Source organism: Lampetra planeri, chromosome 24, assembly GCF_965212315.1.
Source record: "Lampetra planeri chromosome 24, kcLamPlan1.2.h2, whole genome shotgun sequence".
NCBI classification, from domain to species: Eukaryota; Metazoa; Chordata; class Hyperoartia; order Petromyzontiformes; family Petromyzontidae; genus Lampetra; species Lampetra planeri.
In genome coordinates this window covers 11,651,338-11,673,415 of record NC_136130.1, presented here as the reverse complement: position 1 = coordinate 11,673,415, position 22,078 = coordinate 11,651,338, and the positions used below count along the sequence as shown (strand labels likewise).

Here is a 22,078-nt window from a genome sequence, read left to right as displayed (position 1 = left end):
CTCTGCCAATTAGTAATTCTAAGCGATCCAACCCCCCCAAAAATCCATCATGGATATTGTTCGCGATAGCCTACGCGTTACGCGTTAAATCGGTTCAACACTGGGCAGGTTTCGATATTCCGTGTCTCATCAGCAGAGGACGCGCTTCGCTTGAAGCCCCCAAACCACGCATCGCCCCGTGGGTGCGTGGTGGGTGCGTGCGTTGTGGGTGGGTGCGTGGTGGGTGCGTGGAGGGTGCGTGGTGGGTGCGTGGAGGGTGCGTGGTGGGTGCGTGGGTGGGTGCGTGGAGGGTGCGTGGGTGGGTACGTGGTGGGTGGATGGTGAGTGCGTGGTGGGTGGGTGCGTGGAGGGTGCGTGGGTGGGTACGTGGTGGGTGGATGGTGGGGGCGTGGTGGGTGGGTGCGCGGAGGGTGCGTGGGTGGGTGGGTGCGTGGAGGGTGCGTGGTGGGTGCGTGGAGGGTGCGTGGTGGGTGCGTGGGTGGGTACGTGGTGGGTGGATGGTGGGGGCGTGGTGGGTGGGTGCGTGGTGGGTGGGGGCGCGGAGGGTGCGTGGAGGGTGCGTGGGTGGGTGGGTGCGTGGAGGGTGCGTGGTGGGTGCGTGGGTGGGTACGTGGTGGGTGGATGGTGGGGGCGTGGTGGGTGGGTGCGTGGAGGGTGCGTGGTGGGTGCGTGGGTGGGTACGTGGTGGGTGGATGGTGGGGGCGTGGTGGGTGGGTGCGTGGGTGGGTGGGTGCGTGGAGGGTGCGTGGTGGGTGCGTGGAGGGTGCGTGGTGGGTGGGTGCGTGGGTGGGTGGGTGCGTGGAGGGTGCGTGGTGGGTGCGTGGAGGGTGCGTGGTGGGTGCGTGGGTGGGTACGTGGTGGGTGGATGGTGGGGGCGTGGTGGGTGGGTGCGTGGGTGGGTGGGTGCGTGGAGGGTGCGTGGTGGGTGCGTGGAGGGTGCGTGGGTGGGTGGGTGCGTGGAGGGTGCGTGGTGGGTGCGTGGTGGGTGGATGGTGGGTGCGTGGATGGTGGGGGCGTGGTGGGTGGGTGGGTGGTGGGGGCTTCCACTAACGCGAGCACCGCGCGGATCGGCTTCGACCTCCACTCCGCCCACAGCGACGCCGCCCAGCGACCCCCACCCACCACGCTGCCGCCACGTGGCCGCCGGCGATCGGTCACGTGGCGCGCACGCAGATTATTTATTTATTTTCCATGACCGCGTGACGTCTAAATAATTAAATAACCGCGGCTTCGTAGGCGGAAGTGGCTGCGGCATCCCGGAAGTGTCGCGCCGCACGTGTCGACCATCTACCCCCCACGGCGGCGGCAGGCGACAGGCGGCAGGCGACATGCTGCTGCTGCCCGTGTCCGTGCGGGACGGAGACTCGAAGCCTCGGCGGGCCCGGCTCGTCCACCGCCTCGCCGGCTGGTTCCGGTGAGGGGGCGAGGCGCGGCGCGGCGCTCAGGGCGGGCGGGCTGGCGGCTGCGTCTCGTTGGGCCCCTCTGCTGGTGGCCGCGTCCAGGCCAAGTTGGGACGGTGGGGAGCTGCGGGAGTTGTGTGAATGGGTTGTTGTGTGCGGTGTGTGGGGTTCTTGTGGTGTGTGTGGGGTGTGTGAACGTGTGTAGGGTGTTTGTGGTTCATGTGAGGTGTTTGTCGTGTGTGTTGGGTGTGGGGTTATTGTGATGTGTGGGGTGTGTGTGGGGTGTTGTTCTTGTGGTGTGTGCGGTGTGTGGGGTTATTGTGATGTGTGGTGTATGGACGTGTGAGGTGTTTGACGTTGGTGTGAGTAGTGTTTGAACGTGTTTGGGGTTGGTGTGTGTGAGCTGTGTAAGGATGGTTGTATATTAGTCTGTCGTGTTTGACGTTGTGGTTCGTGCGTCGTGTACAGTCGATGTGAGTGTGGGATCCTTGTGGCGCCAAGTTTTGTCGAGTGTTAATTGTGTATGATGTTTGCATGTGTGGTACGTGCTTGTTGTGAATGTGGAAAGGGGACGATACAAAGCGAGGCGCGGAAAGTGACGGTGACCCAACAACAACAATAACAGCCCTGTATGTACAGCTTGTGTGACGCCTTTCATAAAGTCTCAAGACGTAGATGACAACCAAGACCCCTGTTGCCCTACGGGCATCTCGGTGGCTGTTTCCGCCTGCTTTAGAGCAGCCGAGCGCTTGGTTGTTGAAGGTGGTTGTTGAAGGTGGTTGTTGAAGGTGGTTGTTGAAGGTGGTTGTTGAAGGTGGTTGTTGAAGGTGGTTGTTGAAGGTGGTTGTTGTTTGTGGTGTTTTGAATGCGACCCCCACCACGCGCCTATTCACGTAGGCTTTCGTGACCAATGTTCATAATAGAGGGGTTATTTTTGGGTTAAATGTTGTGGTTTCACCCCTCAACACGCCGATGGGCTGAAGTAGTAACTATTTGGCGTTTTGTTTACGTGATGGAGGGTTTCGACACATTTATACTTACGCGATCTAACCCAAAAAAAACATCTTATGAATGTTCTGTCTTGTGCTTTTTTTGGGGCCTCCACCAATGCTCGCTCTGTGCCCCCACCCCCTTCTCACCCCAACAGGTCCATTCTCGCGGACCAAATCTCCCGCAACTTGTTCTTCTTCCTCTTGCTCAACCTCTCCTTCGCGTTCGTAGAGCTCTTCTACGGGATATGGAGCAACAGGTACACGGTGTTGTGATGCGCCGCCTCAAGGGACCCCCCCCCCCCCACCGTGTTGCAGCTTCGGCGTGCTGTTCGCCGGATGTGAGACACCGCAGACCGCGGCTGCGGTGTCGTTGTTGTGTTCGCGGCTTGGCCTCGTGGTGCCAGGGTGGGGAGGTGGATGGGGAGTTGGAACAATTCGTCTCTTGTTTTGTACGACGCCCGTTCGGCAATCCGCTGCTGGATGAAAGCCTCCCCAAGCTTCGTCTGCCGTGAGGCTTTGGTTTTTTTAAACCATACTTCACCACGCTGGTCTGTGAAAGCGGGGTTTGGCAGGATGTAGTCAGATTTCACTTGCCACCCTTTGTTAGCTTTGGTTATGATTTAAAGTCGTGTCGCCGAGTGATTGTTGGGCATTCTTTAACCAGTGCCACGACCCAACTCTCCAGGCAACGAAGGCCTGTAGAGAATAGTTGTTGAGACGGGTGCGATGGGTCTGTTCGGATATCGCTTTAGCCGTGGCTGGGAATCGAACTTTGATTGCTAAGATTAAAACGCAGTTCGCTCACCCATTGCACCACCGCTCCATCCACGATGCATCGATGTATCGATTAATGTATATTTTGTGAGCTCACGATGTTTGTGTGTGTGCATTAATCCAGCAATGCTGGATTAGAAGTTCAACATACCTCTTGCGTGTGATGAGTCCACGTGATCACGTAACCGATAGTCATTCCACCGGGGATAAAAAAAAAATACCAATTGGTGTATTGAAACGCCATGCTGATTTGTAACAATTGATAGAATTGCAAGGGCTACGAGCGAGTGCTTTGTAAACACCGGCGTTGAGCCCACGACCCCACGCCGTGCCACGTTGCCGACAGCTGGCCGCAGGTTCAAGCTTCGCATCACTGGGAGGCATTGCACTGGGGACCAGGTTTACAACCATTCACTCACTCCGCACCGTGCCATTTCATCACCGCGCTCTGTCCTCTGCTTTGCCTGCCAATCAGTAAATATTCTCTCCAACTGGACATTATCCCTGCCCAATTTTATTATTCTTGAATACGAAGTCGAGGTAGAGAAAGCGTTACTCTGAGACGCATTATTGAATACGTGTATCATGAGTATTAGATTCAATTTGAGGCCATACATTGAACTGTCTCATTTGTACTGACTACCATTGCGTTTGTACGGACTATATACCGTCATGAGTCGTTACATCCCTCGCACATGCCCATTTAATCTTTGAGGTGTAAATATCTAAAATCGGTCCCAATTCACTCCGAGCGAGTGATGCGCCATTGCATTATGAACACATACCCCATTGGTGTAGCTCATTTGACAAACTTCAATATATAAATCACCTCTTGCATATCTCCTGTCTATTAATGTATTTTTAAGTCACTTAGACCGAAATGCCGATGTTGCCATGGTTTATTGGCCAGCACACTAGACGGTCAATCCAGAGGTCACCGGTTCAACCTCCTGGCACAGCAGTTGAAGCCATGGGCAACTTTCATGAATCCCCCTGCCCACCGATCAGCATACATTCATACACCACAGGCGATCGGTAGGTCGTGTGTGGTGGGGTGAAGTGTGGCTACTCCTCCTACCTTTTCCAAGACGACTGGCCAGTGTGGAAGAGGAGGCCCCAAATACCCTCCAGCAGGACTCTAGAGCGCCGTCTACCGGGAGGGCCTTCCGCTAGCAGTGGCGAGAGCAAGAATTTGAGGGCTGCGCCTTGACCCTCTTTACTCTAAAATGTCATTGTGCAGTCCTGCAAACATCTGAAGGGTATTTGGGCAACTCTTCCACGCTGGTCAGATGTTTAGGCAAGCAAATCCTCATCACTGTCACATTTTGAACCTAATTAGGCTCTGGCCTGTTTATTTTATGTATTTTAAGTTTCACCGTCGCTGAGGTTAGGGTCAGCCAGTGACGTCAACTAAACCAATTTTCATAGAGATTATGCCTTGATTAGGTGTGTGCTTGGGGCACACACTTGTGCTGCCCCTGCCCAAGGCCAAACACAGCATGTTGTAATCATGTGGGATTGTTGTGGTGGATAAAAGCAGAGCTTAATTAAACACTAATTACAGCTTTCCAGTGAAACTGGTTTGGTGGGCTGGCTGCATGGCTGGTGTGTTCCCACATGGAGGCATGTGGAGTGGATAGTTGCAGCGTGGGAAATCCTGAGACGATGTAGTTTAAGTAGAGAGCCCTTAACCAACGAATGGCCAGATAAAATCCAGCGTATGACTGGTTAATGCAGTCTTGATGCAGTAGTTTGCCAGCTTGCTATGATTCATCCAGATAAGAGGAATTTGTTCAGCCAGCTATCTGGTTGCAGCACTGTGGATGATGTTTTTTTTAAAAACGTCCCCATAATCTTCCTCCTCTTGGTGAATACCGTACAGAAATGGCATTTTATTCCATCATTTATATGAAGAAGTTTGTGCAGCTGCCCAATGGTGGTTGTTAAGAATAATCAAACTTTGTTGTTCATTATAACGTAGACATTACAGTTCCCCTGACAGCATTGACAAGAGTAAAATATTGTGCACCAGTGTTGTAACATATATCCCAGTCGTGAGCATCTCCCATAATTCTCAGAGCAGACAAAGTTGTCATGCAGCGACGATTGCAAAACAAATGAACCTAATTGAGATATCACATGAATGAATACATTCTTTAGGATCACGCAATGTTGCGGTCGTCTGGAATTCAAATGTAGCGGCTCGTGTTTCCGAATTGCAATACAGTATCACAACACTTATCACAACACAACACACGTTTATTTTAACGTATCGTCAAAATGCGACCTTTTGTCAAGTTGCAGTTTCATGTTCCCTGTCCCGCGAGCCGAGTTTGTGCCGTCGGTCCCCTCCCGAGAGTCGCGCCGGCCCCCATAGCGTGCGACAACGCGTTGAACACGGCGCTTTCACAGTCGAACCGCAAGGTACCCGCGCGCGTTACGGCCTCCTGTGCTCACGACCGACAGAATTCGTCCCGGCGGCGCGGCCCACTTAGGACGCGCTCCTGTAGCGCCGTTAATATTGCGACAGATCCACCGCGGTGTTGCAGACTCTGCTTTCGATCATTTTACCGCGTGCTCTCGAGTGCGTTTTAGACGGCACTCGGAGGCCTCCCTTGAGTGGAAGGCAGCGCGTGGGGTAATGACGGCGTCTAATGACACCATCGGCTTTAAATTTGCGCAAATTGCTCTGGCACCCCCCCCGTCTCCTTCATCGATGTAATGTTCGTGTTGTGCAGTTTTGCGCGTCTACTTAATGTTGCCTTGTGTTGACATGTTGTCTTCGGCTTTCTTTACTCGTTTGCCCTCCCTTTTGTTTGTCAGATTGAGACCTTTTGCATCGTCTATTATTTGATAATGCATTCCATTAGCTTGAGCCTTGAATTGCGGTACACTTGGAGCACTGGCATGCACAGAGGTCACATGCGTTTGGGAGTGAAGCAAGAGCTTTGAGATGCAGAATGTGACCACAGTGCTGTGAGTGATGTTGAAGCCCAGCAGGAGCAGCCCATGATGGTAAAGTTTATAACTTTCCCACACTGTTGTTTATCGCTCATGAATGTTAGCAAATTCTTCTTTTGTTGGTGGGTAGGGGGAAAAAATCACAACTTCCAAATTGATGACAATTTGCAAGCTTGGATAATCTAAAAATACATTGGCAGCATGCGGTGATGATGGACACTTTCGCCGAATTCCTACGGAGTCTGTTTGTTACTTCGTATTTTGAGCAGTGGAATTGGTGTAAACATAGAACCCTGTTGAGCTGTAAGTTGGTAAGGAGGTGGTTGGCCAGTAAGGGGGTTCAAAAACCCATCGTGAAAACTTTGAAGGTTATCCTCTCGTATGCCAGTGTCCACCCCTTTTTATTTGAATTTACCAAACATTCCATTGCAGGAACCTCTTAAAAGTAATTGGCTACATTGACACTTTGTGGGATAAACACATGGCAATATTATTAAAATGAAATTTGTAGGTAAAATTTATAAAAGATCTGATGGAAACCTTGGAGTAAAATATTACTTTGACAAACAAAAAAACACGATTATAATGTTGATGTCATGTTGCCTCATGGCAGTTGCTAGAGGTTCGCATATGCTCCAGGGCCTAGCTTGTGTTTGTGGCGTTTGCTGTGGATTTAGCCAACGAAACCACGGCATCCGCAGTGAGCTTGCTTGGACAGATTTATTTGTGGTGCATTTTTAAGGCCATGTTTTAAAAATGTGAATCCTAAAAAAGTCTGCGTCTGCCGGTGAAGTAAGCGCTTGGGCAGTGCTTGTTTCCGTGGGTTGTCCTGAGCCAATAGAGACTTTTGAAAACTGACCCTAAGAACTCATCTGCATAAAGACCTGTCCAAATTAATGTAAAAAAAAAGTCTGTAAAACATGATTACCAAATATAAGAAAATATTTTGGCATGAAATGCGTGTTAACTTAGTAGTAACTCAAGATATCACGGAGAAGATAATTCATCAAAGTTCTAGGTCTGGTGTGTCTTTAAAATGAGCAGCTCTTATGAAAAACTGTGGGTCAGAAGCCATGAAAATGCAGTGCGCTGCCAGGGCGACCCCTGTGTCCCGCCACGCACGCAGCCAAATAATCCGAGACCTATACCTGAAGGCCACCGTGTAGTCGGCAACTGTGCCAATCCCCGCTTTTTCATCCAAGCGACACCGACATCCGAACGTCCCCGGAGGCTCGGTGTGTGCGTTCACATCTTTCCCGTGTGCGCCCACGCCCCCTTCCCTTCCTTTCCTCCCCCCAACCAGCCTGGGACTCATCTCGGACTCGTTCCACATGTTCTTCGACTGCACGGCCCTGCTGGCAGGGCTGGCGGCGTCCGTCATCTCGCGGTGGCACGCCAACGACGCCTTCTCCTATGGGTACGCCGTGCGCCAGCGCGCCCGCGAGTGTCCGGGGACCCTTCTTCAAAGCCTCCTCAAGCATCAAAGTGCCACCCGTAACGCTTTTCCCTAGCTTGAGCCGTGGCGCTGATCTCAACACGAGCAAGGCCCCAGTTCTTCTGTTAACACCCGCGATTGTATAACTATTACTCCTATCTGTAGCCTCAACACCACAGCCTGAGCTCTACACGTAGCCGTGAACTCGCAGGTGCAATCGCAACCCTCGCGCTAAGCCGCCGTGTGTTCTGTGTCCGCCCCGTGTGCAGGTACGTCAGGGCAGAAGTGATGGCTGGCTTTGTCAACGGCCTCTTTTTGATCTTCACGGCTTTCTTCATATTCTCCGAGGGCATTGAGGTAAGCGCTTTGTTGCGGGCGTGACGATGCGTCAGATCGGTGCTGGTCCTTGTGCCCGCGATGCACCTGTGTCGTGTCTGAGAATCTCATTTGCATGTGCGCTGCACGTAATCCAGCAGCCATTATCTGGTCTGGTTTTGAGATTATTGGACTCGCCAGCAGATTACTGCTTGTTATATTTTTTTTTTTAAGTTACATTTGTAGGAGACAATTGTCAGAATACGTTGGGTTCTTTCTGCCCTTTAGAGTAGATTCCGTGTGATCCAGAACGTTCTTTCACCAGTTTTCCTTTCCATCTGGACAATATGGTTACACCGAAGGGCTCAACTGGGCAGCATGGTGACCAATGATTTTATCATCAACGTCGTCCTGCTGTGTTGGCAGGGTGATAGTTGCCCCAGAGGCTGACGTGATCTACAAAGCGACCCCTTTTTACAGTGCATCTGATGTAGTCGTGTTTGTACTTCCTCTGCTGATAATTCGTACACTTGGCACCGATTGCGGTTGCAGTTTTCACGCCGAATGCTGTGGCTTGACCTAATTGTGTTTTGCATGGAGAAGTGCACTCATTTGTGCATCTTGAACCCTCTGTTGCAGTGTGTGTTACCTCGTGTGTCGTACACCCCATCGCGGTTATGTCCACAGCCGCTCCGTCGTGTTGCCGCTGTGCGCCCTGCAGCGGCGCTCGGTTGGGAATCGTTGCCGGCGTTCATTTTGAGATTCCCTCCCCCCTCTCTCCCCCTCCCCCGCCGGCTCTGGCAGCGAGCCGTAGAGCCGCCGGAGGTTCACCACGACCGCCTCCTCACCGTCTCCGTGCTGGGTTTCTTTGTCAACCTCGTCGGAATCTTCGCGTTCCAGCACGGCGGGCACGGCCACTCCCACGGAGGTGCGTGGTGGAGCCCCCGCGCCCGCACGTCCGTGTCCACACGTCCGCTCGCTTTAGATTTTTTTTGTCGAGCTTTGCGCGAAACGCTGTGACGGGCGGGGTTGCCGACGGAGTGGTGATGGAGAGAAGGCGCCCGGGTGGACGATGATCGCCGTGGGCGGGGAGCAGCGAGGTCGGGAGTCGGAGGGTGGTGCTGTGAGACGGGGATGAATGGTGACGCTGTCGAGAGGATTTTGTCTTTTGTCATCGTGATGCTTGGCACCCAACTAAAACCTGTTTCTGCTGGTTCCACGTGGAATCTATAAGCCACTGCCACCTTTTCCACAAATGGAAAATGAAAGTTGCCCAAGTGCAAGTTCGGCGAACCCGCACAATCGTCGGAGCGCATCGTGACCTCGTGTCCACTGCGAGTGGCTCCGAGACCAGCCACTGGATTTACAACCTCGACATTGAGTTGTAGTTGTTGTGAACAAGACCCAGTGGATCCTACAGGATTACTGCATTGACTAAAGCCTTTGCGGAGTGCTGGCTTTCTGCCATGGGATGAGACGCCAGACGATTGAACTGGGTGTTGAACCCATTGGCCGATGCCTGGCGTGGCTGCCATATTTGGGGCAAGCAGCGAGCGAGTGGCTGCTGCTGCTGTGTTTTTTCTGCGATCCCAGCGGGAGCAGAGAGGTGGGAGCAGGTGACGGTACAGGAAGTAGGTCGACAGCTCAGTGGAGGTTTAGTGAGTCGTGTTGCTTGCAACTGTTTTCTCTGGGTACTCCCAGTTTCCTCCCATAAACAAATTAGCCAAAGAGAAATTGGAAAAACGTTGCTTTGCTTTTCTAATGTTAATTACTTTTCATGATGCCACATTCCATGGAGTTGTTGCAATAATATTTTCACGTTGATTTTTGCGCTGTTTTTATACATTGGTGTTCATTATTTAACATTCAGCTTTAATTAATCCCAGGTCTCTCTCGGTCCCGTTGAGCTCTTGAACTTGTTGTAAAGGTCATGTCATCGACGATCCTCCTGAAAGAGTCTTGAGATTCGTTTGTGGCTTCACTAGGCAACTAAGGGCTGTCCTCACAACGGGCATCCGAAGTTGTGACGCTCGATGGAGGTTCTTGGTGCCAATGTTTTGTCGACAGAACTGAATAATGGCGACAGACCCGGTGGTGGGTGTTAATAATATCCGTGTCGTTTCTCTGCTCCGTAAAGGACACGGGCACAGCCATGCGCAGCACAACGGCGACAAGCAATCCCACGGCCACTCGCACGGCCACTCGCACGGCCAAGGCTCGTGCCACGGCCACCACGGTGAGTCGGGGCCTCCGCGGCAACTCCGCCGCTTCCTTGAACTCTCACGCGGCCATTTACTCGATGGGAGATGCCGACGATCTCTTGGCTTGAAGTCTTTGGATCTGTATTGCTTCTGCTACTGCCGGCCGCTTGGCCCGCCACTGGAACTCACCGACCACGCAGTTCCTGTGTCGTAGCTCCCCTCGTGATCAGTTGGCACGCAGCGCAAATTCGATGTCTCACCACGCTCACATGAAATGTTCACATTGAGAATCGACCCTGCACATCTCTCGCGACAGATCGGCCTTCGCGAGCGGAAATTCAAAGCGCGCGCCCGGTGTGGATTGTGGAAATGCCAACCAGATTGTGGGAACGCCAACCAGCTGAAGCCATTCCCTAGCTAATCTGGACGTAGACTTATCGTCGGTTGCCATACGCAAGAGTGTGATGCTTCATTCGGTGTCCTTCCTGCTTGCTCACATTTAATTTAAGCTCCGTGCCTGTTTCTTGATGCTACCACCATCATTGGTGTCTTCGTGGGAGGTCACCCCCCCATTCTCGCACCTCCGATTAGCATGGTTGGCTACGTACGGTGCAAAAGAAGTTCAACATACATGCATATCTTCTTCTTCTGTGCTGCTCTGGAAAAGCTTTTTCTGTGTATTTAAATTCATCTTTTTAAATAACAAGTCCTGGCCACTTTTCTATCTTAGTTTGCTTGGCATGCAGTATATGACTCAATTCAATGGAGCGCGTATGCTGTAAAGCCTTAATCCGTAATCTTGTCAGTTGTTTACTTTGTATTTCAGCACTGCTTTATAGAGTATACGAAAGCAGATTGTAACGTTTTTGGTACGAACAACAGAGCCACAGCTGCCTGACCTGGTCACGGCTCTAAAGCCCAGCAGAGCCGGTCCCGCTCAGCGCTTCGATGGGTGACCTCCCGCTTGTAGCGCAGCATTGTTGACCTCTGTCATGACATTTAAGATGCTCGGTGACATTTACATTCCAGCCCCGAATCTTGCAGCGGCTTATTTTTTTGTCAGGCCTGACATTATACGATGCCTAACCCTAATGCCTGTCTAGACAATATGTAATTTTACCATTTGTAACTATTTAAAAACGAGCATATTTATAATCATCTTTGAGCCCAGTTCCCACAACGTCGTGGGTGACTTCCCACTGCCAGGGCAACACACGGACAGCACACGCTGTGCTATTTAAAAACTACTTGCTACTTTTTTTTATCTTGCCAGGTACGGCCCACTGAGCTTTATAACTCTCTTTATGAAGCGAACTGGCAACAAATGTTAACTAAACTAAGTGGCTTATCACGTGGAAATGTTCACAGCAAAATACTCTTAAGTGCATGTTTCTTAATGTGGAGGGAAAAACCGGAGGACGCGGAGAAAAATCCATGTCACCACGGGGAGAACATGCAAACTGCAAATATACAGGCGTCAGGGTTGGGATGGACCCCACGACCTGGTGCATACCAGGCGAGGCAGATAACGTCTCGCCACCGCGCTGGTGCGGTCTGCTGTGCAGCACAACCGCGTTCGTCGACAGTCGTGTAACGCGTTGGTCTGTCGCAGGTCATGAAGAGGAGGAGCCGTCCATCTCCACTGGCTCCAATAAGCAGATCCTGCAGGGTACGTGTGGCGGTGGCGGCGGCCTCGGCCCGAGGCTTCACCCTGGGCACCACCAGAGGGCGCACGCGCACCGCTGTGTGCTCGTGTCCACGTGTGGGCGGTGGGGTTCGTGGTGACGTCACAGTGGTTCACGCCCTGCTGCTACGAACCCGGCTGGCTTCGGTGGTAATGGGAATCAGAATCTCTTTCTGGGCCTCGCCGAGGTCAACCCGGCTTTAATTGAGTATGTGGTGCTTTGTGTAAACATCAGCACTGGGGAGACAAAGGTGTCCGGGAGTGGTGCTGGCCACAGCACTTTCTTGTGCACCGCACACACATTTTAAAACTGCTGACAGCACTGGCCCCAACAGTCTGTAGGCTGTATCGGGGGATCTGTGTATGTGTGTGATTACGTGTGTGTGAGGAGCGGTGGTGTAGTGGTTAGCGCGCTGCGCTACAAACCCGGCGGCCCAAGTCCGATTCCCGGTCACAGCCAACACCAGTGATGATTATCTGAACCGGTCCTGGGCCTTCACTAGATCGACTCTGCCTCAAATTATATTTCGATGCGGTGTGTAAACATCGCCACTCGAGAAACAAAGCAGCCGGGCGTGGTGCTGGCTACCCACTCACCCCCTCTTGTGCCGTGTCCGCCTTCATAGGTGCTCCTCACTAACAGCACTTGCCCCATCAATCTGTTAATTCTACACGGGGGATCTTTGTGTTTTGCAGGTGTGTTCCTGCATATTGTGGCGGACACTGTGGGCAGCATCGGGGTGATCATCTCCACGCTGCTGATGCAGAACTACGGCCTCATGATCGCCGACCCCATCTGCTCCATGATCATCGCCGGGCTCATCTGCGTCAGGTGCCGCCCCGCGCCCCACGCCCTCCCAGCCCTATTGCTCTTCGCCCCCTCGGAGTTCGTCAGTCTGCCCGACCCTGGAGAGCAGAGCAGAGCAGATGCGCCATTGTTGAGTCAACGGCACCCCCTGTTGGGTGTGGCGTGGGGAGTTAATCTGTGCTGCTGTCGAGCAGCACCACATCAATGCGCTCCACGTTCCGACTCCTAATCCTGGGCTGCTATCGGAGCTTGAGCCGAGATCTTGTGTGTGCAATGAGGTGATGCTGCTGTCAGTTCAATCGCCAACATGTAACTTGTCCGATGCAAGAAGTACATTTTACCGAGTAATTATCGGCAATAATGCTGCCTTGTCACTCTGTGACCGCGCTAATGCTGTCTGCATGTCGTCCACCCGTCACCGGCCTGGGTAGCATCATGCGCCACTCGTTTAAGGTTTTGGCCGGTTACTTCGTTCCTGCCCTTGAGTGACATCGTTGTGATGGCACAGGTAAGAGACGTCAAGAGCACCCCTGGCGCTCCGTGTTACCAAGTTCCCCATTGGGAACTTGCTAAACGAGCGTGTGTTTGTAAGTCTCGTGTCGAGTACGAGACTGGACCCCCCCCCCCCCACCCTGGTGTGGCTCCTCGGCCTTGTGGATGACTTTACCACCGATGTCCGTGCCGGTGTGATATCACGTCACGGGCGTCACATTCAGCTCCGTCGCGGTGCTTCCCTCGAGAAGGTGCATCCCGTGACGCCGCGTGGCACGTTGCGCGTTGCTGCCCGGTGTTTCCCCCCCCGTAGGCTCGGATCGGAACGAGGTGCCGGTCTCGATGGCTGACACTTGGTTTCCCGATGGCGCCATAGTACCCCGGCGTGGCTTGCACGATTCGATTTTGCAGGGCTCCGGTCGAAGCCGTCGGCGTTCTGTATCCAACAGTTGTTAGATTTTGGTTTTGGTGCGGCTACTGCTCGTGGGCGACTCCGTAGACCACGAGCGATGGAAATTTGCACGTTTAAATAACCGAGTGCTCCCCCTTTCACCACCCCGCACCGACCAGCGTGGTGAAGTATGGTCAAGTAATGGCCATGACCTCTACACCTGTGAGAGCCTCTTAAACTTCATTGTCTCCTGTAGAGTGGAAACGAAGGGAATGTGATGGTCGAGGGAAGGTGGTTTATATTTAAATGGCCTCATACTGTATTGGTCGGTGCCAAAGTTGACGCTTCCCAACCTTGGTGTGCACAGCTTGGTTTCGCGCTGCAGTATAATATAGAAACTCTTTCTTGACCTTGAAACACCGTTCCGAATTAAAATTGAAACATATCCCCCAAAGTAAGCTGCTGCTGCTGCGTGGCACTACAAGGCAGCTCTGCCGTCAAATTATTTCTGGAAAGGAAAAGCGTTTTAACAAGCTTGTGCTTTTTATTTAAAAGTCGTTTTTTTTGGGAAATAAAAAGTGAATGTTATTGCGCCAGCTGCTGAGAGAACGGACAGAGTGACTCACAGGGAGGGAGTGTGGGACAAGCCACCGTGACGTTGAAGGTTTACCACAATTCAAATCTCTTGGCATGAACCTGTGAAAATCACGGAAGGAACTTGCAGTGAACAAGAAATCATTTGTGCGATTTCGTGGTCTACTGTATTGCTGCAGACTGGACGGCCGTGCCAATGAGGGCCACCGCCCAGGCACGGTTCATGGGAGATCTCTCAGCCTGCCCCAGCAGACTTAACGTTTGACACTGGCCTTAAAAAGAAAAGGTGGATGATGCAACGTTTCGGGCAATGGGCCTCCTTCACGGCACACAGAGAGGGGACCGAGATGTGGAGTGCCCCCCCTCCCCACCTCTTGTGCTGCCCAAAACGTGGGCTATTAATTACTCTTTATTTTAAAGACCACAGTGTTATTGATGAATGCGTTGAGAGTTTTTTGAAGTTGTGACGAGCCAGTGGTGCACAGGCAAGCGCAGTGTCACCAAGCCATTTGAGAGCTGGTGGTTGTCGGTGTTTTTCACACTGGTACGCCGCGCTGATAGTTTTTTGCTCGTGCTGTTACGGCCCTCCGCGTTGTGTGTTGCGCTGCCTTTTGGCTCCCCTTGCTGGCTTTGACGTCTGCGATGATCGTCGTCGTAGCCTGCTATCATGGTCGGAATAATAACGTTTACGCCACCAAGATATCGACCTGGGGACCTTCGCCAAGGTCAACTCTTCCCAGTGATGTCCTGGGCAGGAGCCGGCCCACTTTGCCGGCTCCTGCCCAGGACACCGGCGTGCCCAGCGGTGGCGGTGGCAGGTGGTGGTTTACCGGGGCTCGTGGGAACACTGTAGCAGCCGCTCCACCCTCGCGTGCCTGTGGTGATTCACCCGCGGTCGTCGTGTGTGAGAAACTCCCGCTGTGGTCGAGGCCGGTGCACGCGACGACCACCGCCGCTTTCCTCGGAAGAGCGTGGAGCTTTGTTGAGGACGGCACGGCGAGCGCAGAGCGCGTGGCACCGCGGCCTCCTCCGCACCTCGCCCACGCTTGGCCGACACTCCCTCCATCAAAACTACACTCGATTTATTTATACATTTGATTTTATCAGCACTGTGCACACACTACAATCTTTTTTACTTCTTCTGCTGCTTGTATTCCTGTTGTGCTGTTGGCTTCGTGCCATACATCGCTCGAGGCATTTATCAACTTAGAAGCAATTCAGATTTTTGCTTTCAGTTCCTGGCCCGTTGTTGGAACATTGCTGGATATTTATTTATTTTTAGATCTTCCTGGCAAAAGTGCTGCCTGCACTGAGGGTTGTGGGTGGCACTGCCGTTGGGATCGAAATCTCGTGCCCCTTAATTCTAGATCTCGTGCCCCTTCATTCTAGACCGTGTAAGCCTACGTTGCCCCCGGCGCCTGAGAATCTCCTCCAGCTGGGCAAACGGTGTCCGCTGGCTCGTGCCCCTGCCCAGCGGCGTCGCCATTTGGTGGCGCATTTGGCGCGGGGGGGGGGGGGTCTGAGGGGGCCCTGAGGGGGCCCCTCCCCTTGCACCAGGGCCACGCCAGATGCTTCGTGCCTCTGCCAGTGCCCTTCGTAGATTGGCGCTGCTGAAACGAGCGAGTTCCTCGTGCTGCGTTCCATCGTCGCCGCTGGTGTTGGCCGGCGTGGTTAGCGGTGACCTCTCCACACTGCAGTGTTTCACTGTCAAACTTGGTACCAAATAGCCCTCGGCAGTCTCAACAGACTAACAGGCGGACGTACCACTGTTTTACTTGTGTGTGTGTGTGTGTACGTGTTGCAGTGTCATTCCTCTCCTGCGAGATTCAATCGGCATCCTGATGCAAAGAACGCCGCCCAGCCTGGAGCCTGTGCTGCCTCAGTGCTATCAGAGGGTAAGACCCCCCCCACTCCCCTTGCTCCTCCTCCCACATGCATCCATGAGCGCCTCTCACTACCCCCACGCCGTAACCTCTTCATCAGTTCCCTACGCTCGAGATGCGGTTCGAGTCTCCAGTTGGAACCGAGGAGGAATGTCGTTTATCGCGCCCGTGTGTTCGCGGTGGCTGAACGCTTCGACGTTAGCTCTGCGATCCACCAGTCCGCCCGCGCGTGAACGTGCGTGCGTGACCGTGCGTGTGTGTTCGTGTAAGCCTACGTTGCCCCCGGCGACTGAGAATCTCCTCCAGCTGGGCAAACGGTGTCCGCTGGCTCGGAGAAGATATCAAACATAAGTCTCTAAGGTTGAAAGACTTTTCCTGCTGTTGGCACGTCCCCTTGACCTACTGCATATTCAGGAGGAAGTCAGGAGAGCACTTCATTTGCCAATGACTGACAAACATAATATCGGCTGACAAAGCGGCGCGGTGGTGAGCACGCACCGCGCTCTGAACCCCGGCCACATGAGTTCGGCTCCCAGCAGCAGCTGACATGGGTGGCGAGCAGTGTCTGAACCATCCCTTCCTCCGGTAGGGAAGGCGTAACGAAGTATGGATTGACAGAGCTGTGAATAACCGTTTTGGTTAAACTCCGCCCGAGGTGTCGGTGTAAAAATCGTCAATTTCTAACCTGGTTACTCGGCACGAAGAGTGTCCATTAGGATGGCAGACACTGTAAAATAATGCCCTGGGCATCTCGGAGCACTTTACATCTGACGGGCAACTTGCATCTCATCTCAAACATTCAAAGAGCACTCCCAGTGGCCGCTGTCCCCGTGTGGCAGATGGTGACTCAGCACTTGCCCCAACAGTCTGTTAAAGGTTGTACGGGGGGGGGGTCTTTGTGTGGTGCAGGTGCAGCAGCTGCAAGGCGTGTACAGCATCACGGAGCCTCACTTCTGGACGCTGTGCAGCGACGTGTTCGTTGGCACCGTCAAGCTCCACGTGGCGCCAGACGCCAACGCCAGATGGCTGCTGAGCCAGACTCACAGCATCTTCACGCAGGTGCGCTCGCTCGCTCTCAATTGCTCACGCTCGCTCACTCGCTCACACTCACCCGCTTGCTCGCTCACTCGCTCACTCGCTCACCCACTCACTTGCTCACGCTCGCTCGCTCACCTGCTCGCTCGCTCGCTCACACTCACCCACTCGCTCGCTCGCTCACACTCGCTCAATCGCTCACACTCACCCACTCGCTCGCTCACTCGCTCACTTGCTCACCCACTCACTTGCTCACACTCACTCGCTTGCTCACCTGCTTGCTCGCTCACACTCACCCACTCGCTCGCTCATTCGCTCGCTCGCTCATTCGCTCGCTCGCTCACACTCGCTCAATCGCTCACACTCACCCACTCGCTCGCTCACTCGCTCACCTGCTCGCTCGCTCACACTCGCTCAATCGCTCACCTGCTCGCTCGCACTCACTCACTCGCTCACACTCACTCGCTCACCTGAATGCACCACGGCTCCTGCAGAAGCGTGGCCGCAGTAAATCCAGGTGCTAAACTAAAACGGAATTAAAACAAAACCCAATCCTTATGAAAAGTGACCTCAACACATTCGTCAATAACACTGCCCTTAAGAGTAAAAATATCTAATGGGTGACTTCACGCAATGACCCTTCTCTGCTTTGTTGGATAGGGCCATTGCCATAAACCTTGCTGGGAATCAAACTCGGATCTCACGGTTGATGGCGCAGCCTGATAACCGGTGCGCGGCTGCACGTGTGAACTCGCGAATTGCCATGTGGTTGACTTGTTTGTGTTTGTGGGTGTGTGTGTGTGCACGCGTGTGTTTGTATGCGTGCGCGTGTGTGTGTGTGTGCACGTGTATTTGTGTGTGTTTGTGTGTGTGTGAGCGCGTGTTTGTGTGTGCGCGTGTGTGTTTGTGTGTATGTTTGTGTGTGTGTGTGTGCGCGCGTGTGTTTGTGTGTGTGTTTGTGTGTGTGTGAGCGCGTGTGTGTTTGTGTGTGTGTGTGCGCATGTGTGAGCGCGTGTGTGTTTGTGTGTGTGTGTGCGCATGTGTGTTTGTGTGTATGTGTGTGTGCGCGCGCGTGTGTTCCAGGCTGGAGTGAGGCAGCTCTACGTACAGATCGACTTTGCTGCCGTCTAGGCCTTAATTCTCATCCGCAAAGCAGCGGCTGCCCCCTTTTTAAATACCAAGGGACCAGAATTCATTTCTTTTAAAGCATTTTTGTTGCGTCTTATTGATTGAACATGTTTAACCCTGTGCCATGAATCTTAAAATATATAAATATATTTAAAGACCATAAATGCATGGTGTTATTTATACACCAGTTGTACATTCTGTTTGTATTTTTTATGTGGGACGCAGGGAATCACTTGGGACCTTATTTGCATTAATTTATATTGCTCCTAATGACTGTGGCGTGGAGCGGTGGCACAATGGTTAGCACAATGCGCTGTGAACCCAGCAACACGAGTTAAAGTCCGTGCTATGCTGTGTGTCCCAGAAACGTGCTGCCAAGCGTCGATTTTGTTGGTGTATTCAAAGTGCCGATTTAGTTGAGACCGTCTTGCTTTCATGACCGATGCTGTGCCTGTCTTGGCGTCCCACGCAGGGCCTAGCAAGGTGACGATGCCGGACGGTCATCTCATTCAGCCAGACGCATAATTACCTTCTGAATGTGTTTATTTAACAACCTGTGTTTAAATCTGTCATTAATTTAGAGCAAGGAAAGCAGAATCTTGATTGTTTATAGTTTCATGTTCAGATTCATTATTTTTGTTAATTACAAAAGCAGTAAAGAGAAACTAGTTTTAAGAGTCCTGCTACCTGTCATCTGCATCTCGCTGCGTTTGTGTCCGTGCTGCATACCCGGGAATCATGTTTCTGCCTGCAGATGCAGCCAGTTGTTGTCCTGGTCTTCCGATGACGGTGTCCCTTCTCTCAAGGCCTGTGGGGGGGGGCGCGCACACGTGGCGGTTTTGCTAAACACACCTTGGCTTGGCGATATTGCCAAGGCTCTCAACAAGAACATTATTGTTCTTTTGCCGAGTTGCGACCGAGCTATCTGGGCCTTGAGAAGGCATTGACTGGAGCAGTGCTGAACTTTTACACCAATTTTTTAAGCAATAAAAAAACCAAACCACCCCCATCAATGCAGTGAAGATTTGGCTCGGGGAAACTTCCAAACGTTCCCACTCCGCTTGCGACTGCTAGAGACCTGACTCATGCCAAACTCATGTTGAGGAGTTGTCTTAATAGAAACACCGGCATGGATTTTGATTGGCTCTGTCTTGCGTTATTGTCTGTGCCAGATACGTGGCGCACGTTAAACTGACCCACGTGTGTGTTCGCGCGCTAGGGCTGAGACAAGGAAGCGGTGTCTCTTGAAGCTAGGATACACGGGACGTAAGGGCCCTGAATGGATGAGCCCTCAATGTGAACAAGAGGCTGGAATTCCGAGAAACGTGTTTTCTGGATCTTTGCGGCGTTGCGATGTTCGGGCGTGCTCTCAACGCGCTGCAGCGTCTCTCTCGCAGTCTTGATATCGCCACAGAGCTCGCGTGCAGCCTACAGCGGGGGCCATCCGCACGCCAATTCAAGTATCCGGTGCTGCACGCAGACCAAGAAGAGGATTTCATGCGACCGCCTGACCAATAAAAACTGGCGCAGCAGTCGCGTGATCGCGTAAAGAAAATTTAAAATCAAAATAAGGTTGTGTAGTCTGGGGGGAAATTGGGAGGAAAATGGTGTTCACACTTTTGAATATGGTGCTGATGTCATTTTCAAACGCTTAGAATGCACCGGAACTTTGTTGGACTTCAAAAGCTAAGCAGAATTGAGTCTTGATAGTGTTTGGATCTCTGACCACCATACTCAACAGCAGGTGTTGTAAGCTACATTGTTGGAAAAGGGCAGTTTAGGACCAAATCCATTGTTTACAGGACTGTGCTCCCAACAGCTATGGCTCCCTGCCTTCAGTGACCGGCAAGGTGAAGTATCGTCAAATAACCCTCGCTACCCGCATGGAGTGTGTAGGCCCTCGTCCCGCAGTGAAATTAACAAAAGGGCTGTACTTGTCGAGTGCAAGTAATCTTAAGAGTGCTTTGTACAAAAAGCAATACTTGACCGTTTGTCTTCGCTTATCGGACATGAGCACCGCGCCAGTCACGTGGGCTTGGTCCGAGCCCAGTCCTCGATGGGAAGGTCGTGCTGATTGTACTACGTTGAACTTCTTTCACATCGTACGTAGCCAATCGTGCTCATCGGAGGAATGAGTTTTCACGCTTGATGTGTTTGCGGTGACGGCGTGGCTACAAAACGCTGCTCTTTAGCCACTTGTAAGGAGGGGAGTTGGGGGGGGCCTTGATGAACCCATTCGACCTCGTCCACTGAACCCTGTTCCAGTCTAAAGTGTTTACCGAACCGGCCTTAACCGCACAGCGAGCTGCCCGCGTGGCTACTGCCCGAGCTGCAGCGGAATCTGCCGTGAGACACCGGGGTAGAAGACGTTTTCGACACGTGGTGGTCTCGAGGATGAATGTTGGTTGCTTTATTGAATGCGTGCTCTGTTGCTGGACTGCTGTGAGATCTGCGTACGTGTGCCCTGCAAATATTCTCGAGAGGAGCGTCGCGTTACTCCTGGCATTTGTTTGTAGCCCGGTGCAACATAGGGGAAGGACCTGAAATTACAATGCCATCACTCGTAAAATCCATATCTGGTTTTGAAACGTGAAACATTAAATCTCAACTCATTAGAGTTTTTATTCGTGGCCCAGGGAAGTGGAATTGGAGATGGTGTGTGGGACCACGCTGCGACTGACAAGGGGGGAAGTGGTTGTGTGTAAAACCACGACCCTTGATCTCGGCCTTCCACAGAGTTCTCGGTGGAACGATCACTTTTTGTTGTTTGAGCGCGTCTCGGTGCACACATACAAACCTGCGCCATTCTTGGTGTATTTTACTGTCCTTGTTTACAAAATATTGTATTTTATTGGGCACAAGTATACATTTACGTAAACTAACGCGAGAGGGAGATTTGCGTGTAAACCATCAAAAAAATTAAAATGTGAAGATTTTGTCATTTTAAACGGCAGTTTTAAACCATTTTTTTTCCTTAAAAAAATCAAGATGTCAGCACTTTGCGTACTTATTAAACATGTTGGAACGTCTACAACTGGCGATTGCTGTGCGTTCTTAAGCCGCCGGTACATCCTGAACGTTGCTCATTGTATAACTTCGTACATTGCACGCAAAGTGTCGTTGAAGTGACGACCTGTGTGGACTGACGCGTGAATCTCTGCGTGGCGTCATCGCTGCAGTGGGAACGAGAGAGGACGCGGCACAGACAATCCAGTGCGCAGCGATTTGAGATGCCACATGGTGATGCTGGACGGAACACGCCACCGCAAAGAATTGAGTGCAGGGCGCGTCTCGTCAGCTGTCTCTCGCGAAGTGTTTTAATCTCAAGCGATGTACACATTTCTCGAGCCGATTGGCTGCTACTTGCAAACCAACGGTGCTTGCCGCGTGTAGCTAAATGAGGCCTTCGTGACCACTCGATTCGCGTTATCGCGAAATGTTATCTCTACATTCCATAGTTGCATCCGCGTAGTGTAGGCCAAATGAAAGTGAAGTCGTTAGAAATCGTGGAAAGAACCTGTTTACGTGACAAACATTACTAATTGGCTGTGTCGGGTGGTGGCGGGTTTAACGACACAACATTTATATTTACACGATCTCACACAAACAAACCTCTTATGAACCTCCTGTTCGCTTGGCAAACACCCGCCCCGGAAGGATACGCCACTGAGCAGCTGCTGCTGCTGTGACTTGAATCGGTGTCTCTCCTCGTCAAGACGAAGACATTTCTTGCGGGGCTACTCGGCGCAGTTGGTTCACTGTCTCCGTGTATTTCTTGATCTGACAGAAAAAAAATCCTTCACTTCTAAAAAGGGACAATTCAAGTACGTGGGCCACATTTAGCTCGCTCCGATGTCCATGCAGTCATTGGTGAGAGCATCGCTCGCGAACCTAGCTTCTTCGTCTGAAGATGGTGACCCAGAGGCTGAACCCATGCGTTCAGTGGTGTTGATTTTTCTCAATTGCCAATTAGTTGTGTAAGGTA

The 22,078-nt window shown here is 52.3% G+C and overlaps 1 protein-coding gene across 1 annotated transcript; it reads left to right on the top strand.

Annotated features, from left to right (window-relative positions):
- Window positions 1–1,230: 1,230 nt before the first annotated feature.
- Window positions 1,231–21,127, top strand: SLC30A7 (solute carrier family 30 member 7). The gene is made up of 11 exons (XM_078605699.1): window positions 1,231–1,414; window positions 2,548–2,649; window positions 7,431–7,544; window positions 7,832–7,919; window positions 8,682–8,805; window positions 10,015–10,113; window positions 11,691–11,747; window positions 12,459–12,594; window positions 15,852–15,942; window positions 16,840–16,989; window positions 18,049–21,127. Exons 1-11 carry the CDS (start codon window positions 1,329–1,331, stop codon window positions 18,094–18,096), a joined length of 1,095 nt encoding a protein of 364 aa, XP_078461825.1. The 5' UTR covers window positions 1,231–1,328; the 3' UTR covers window positions 18,097–21,127.
- The last annotated feature ends 951 nt before the right edge of the window (window positions 21,128–22,078 follow it).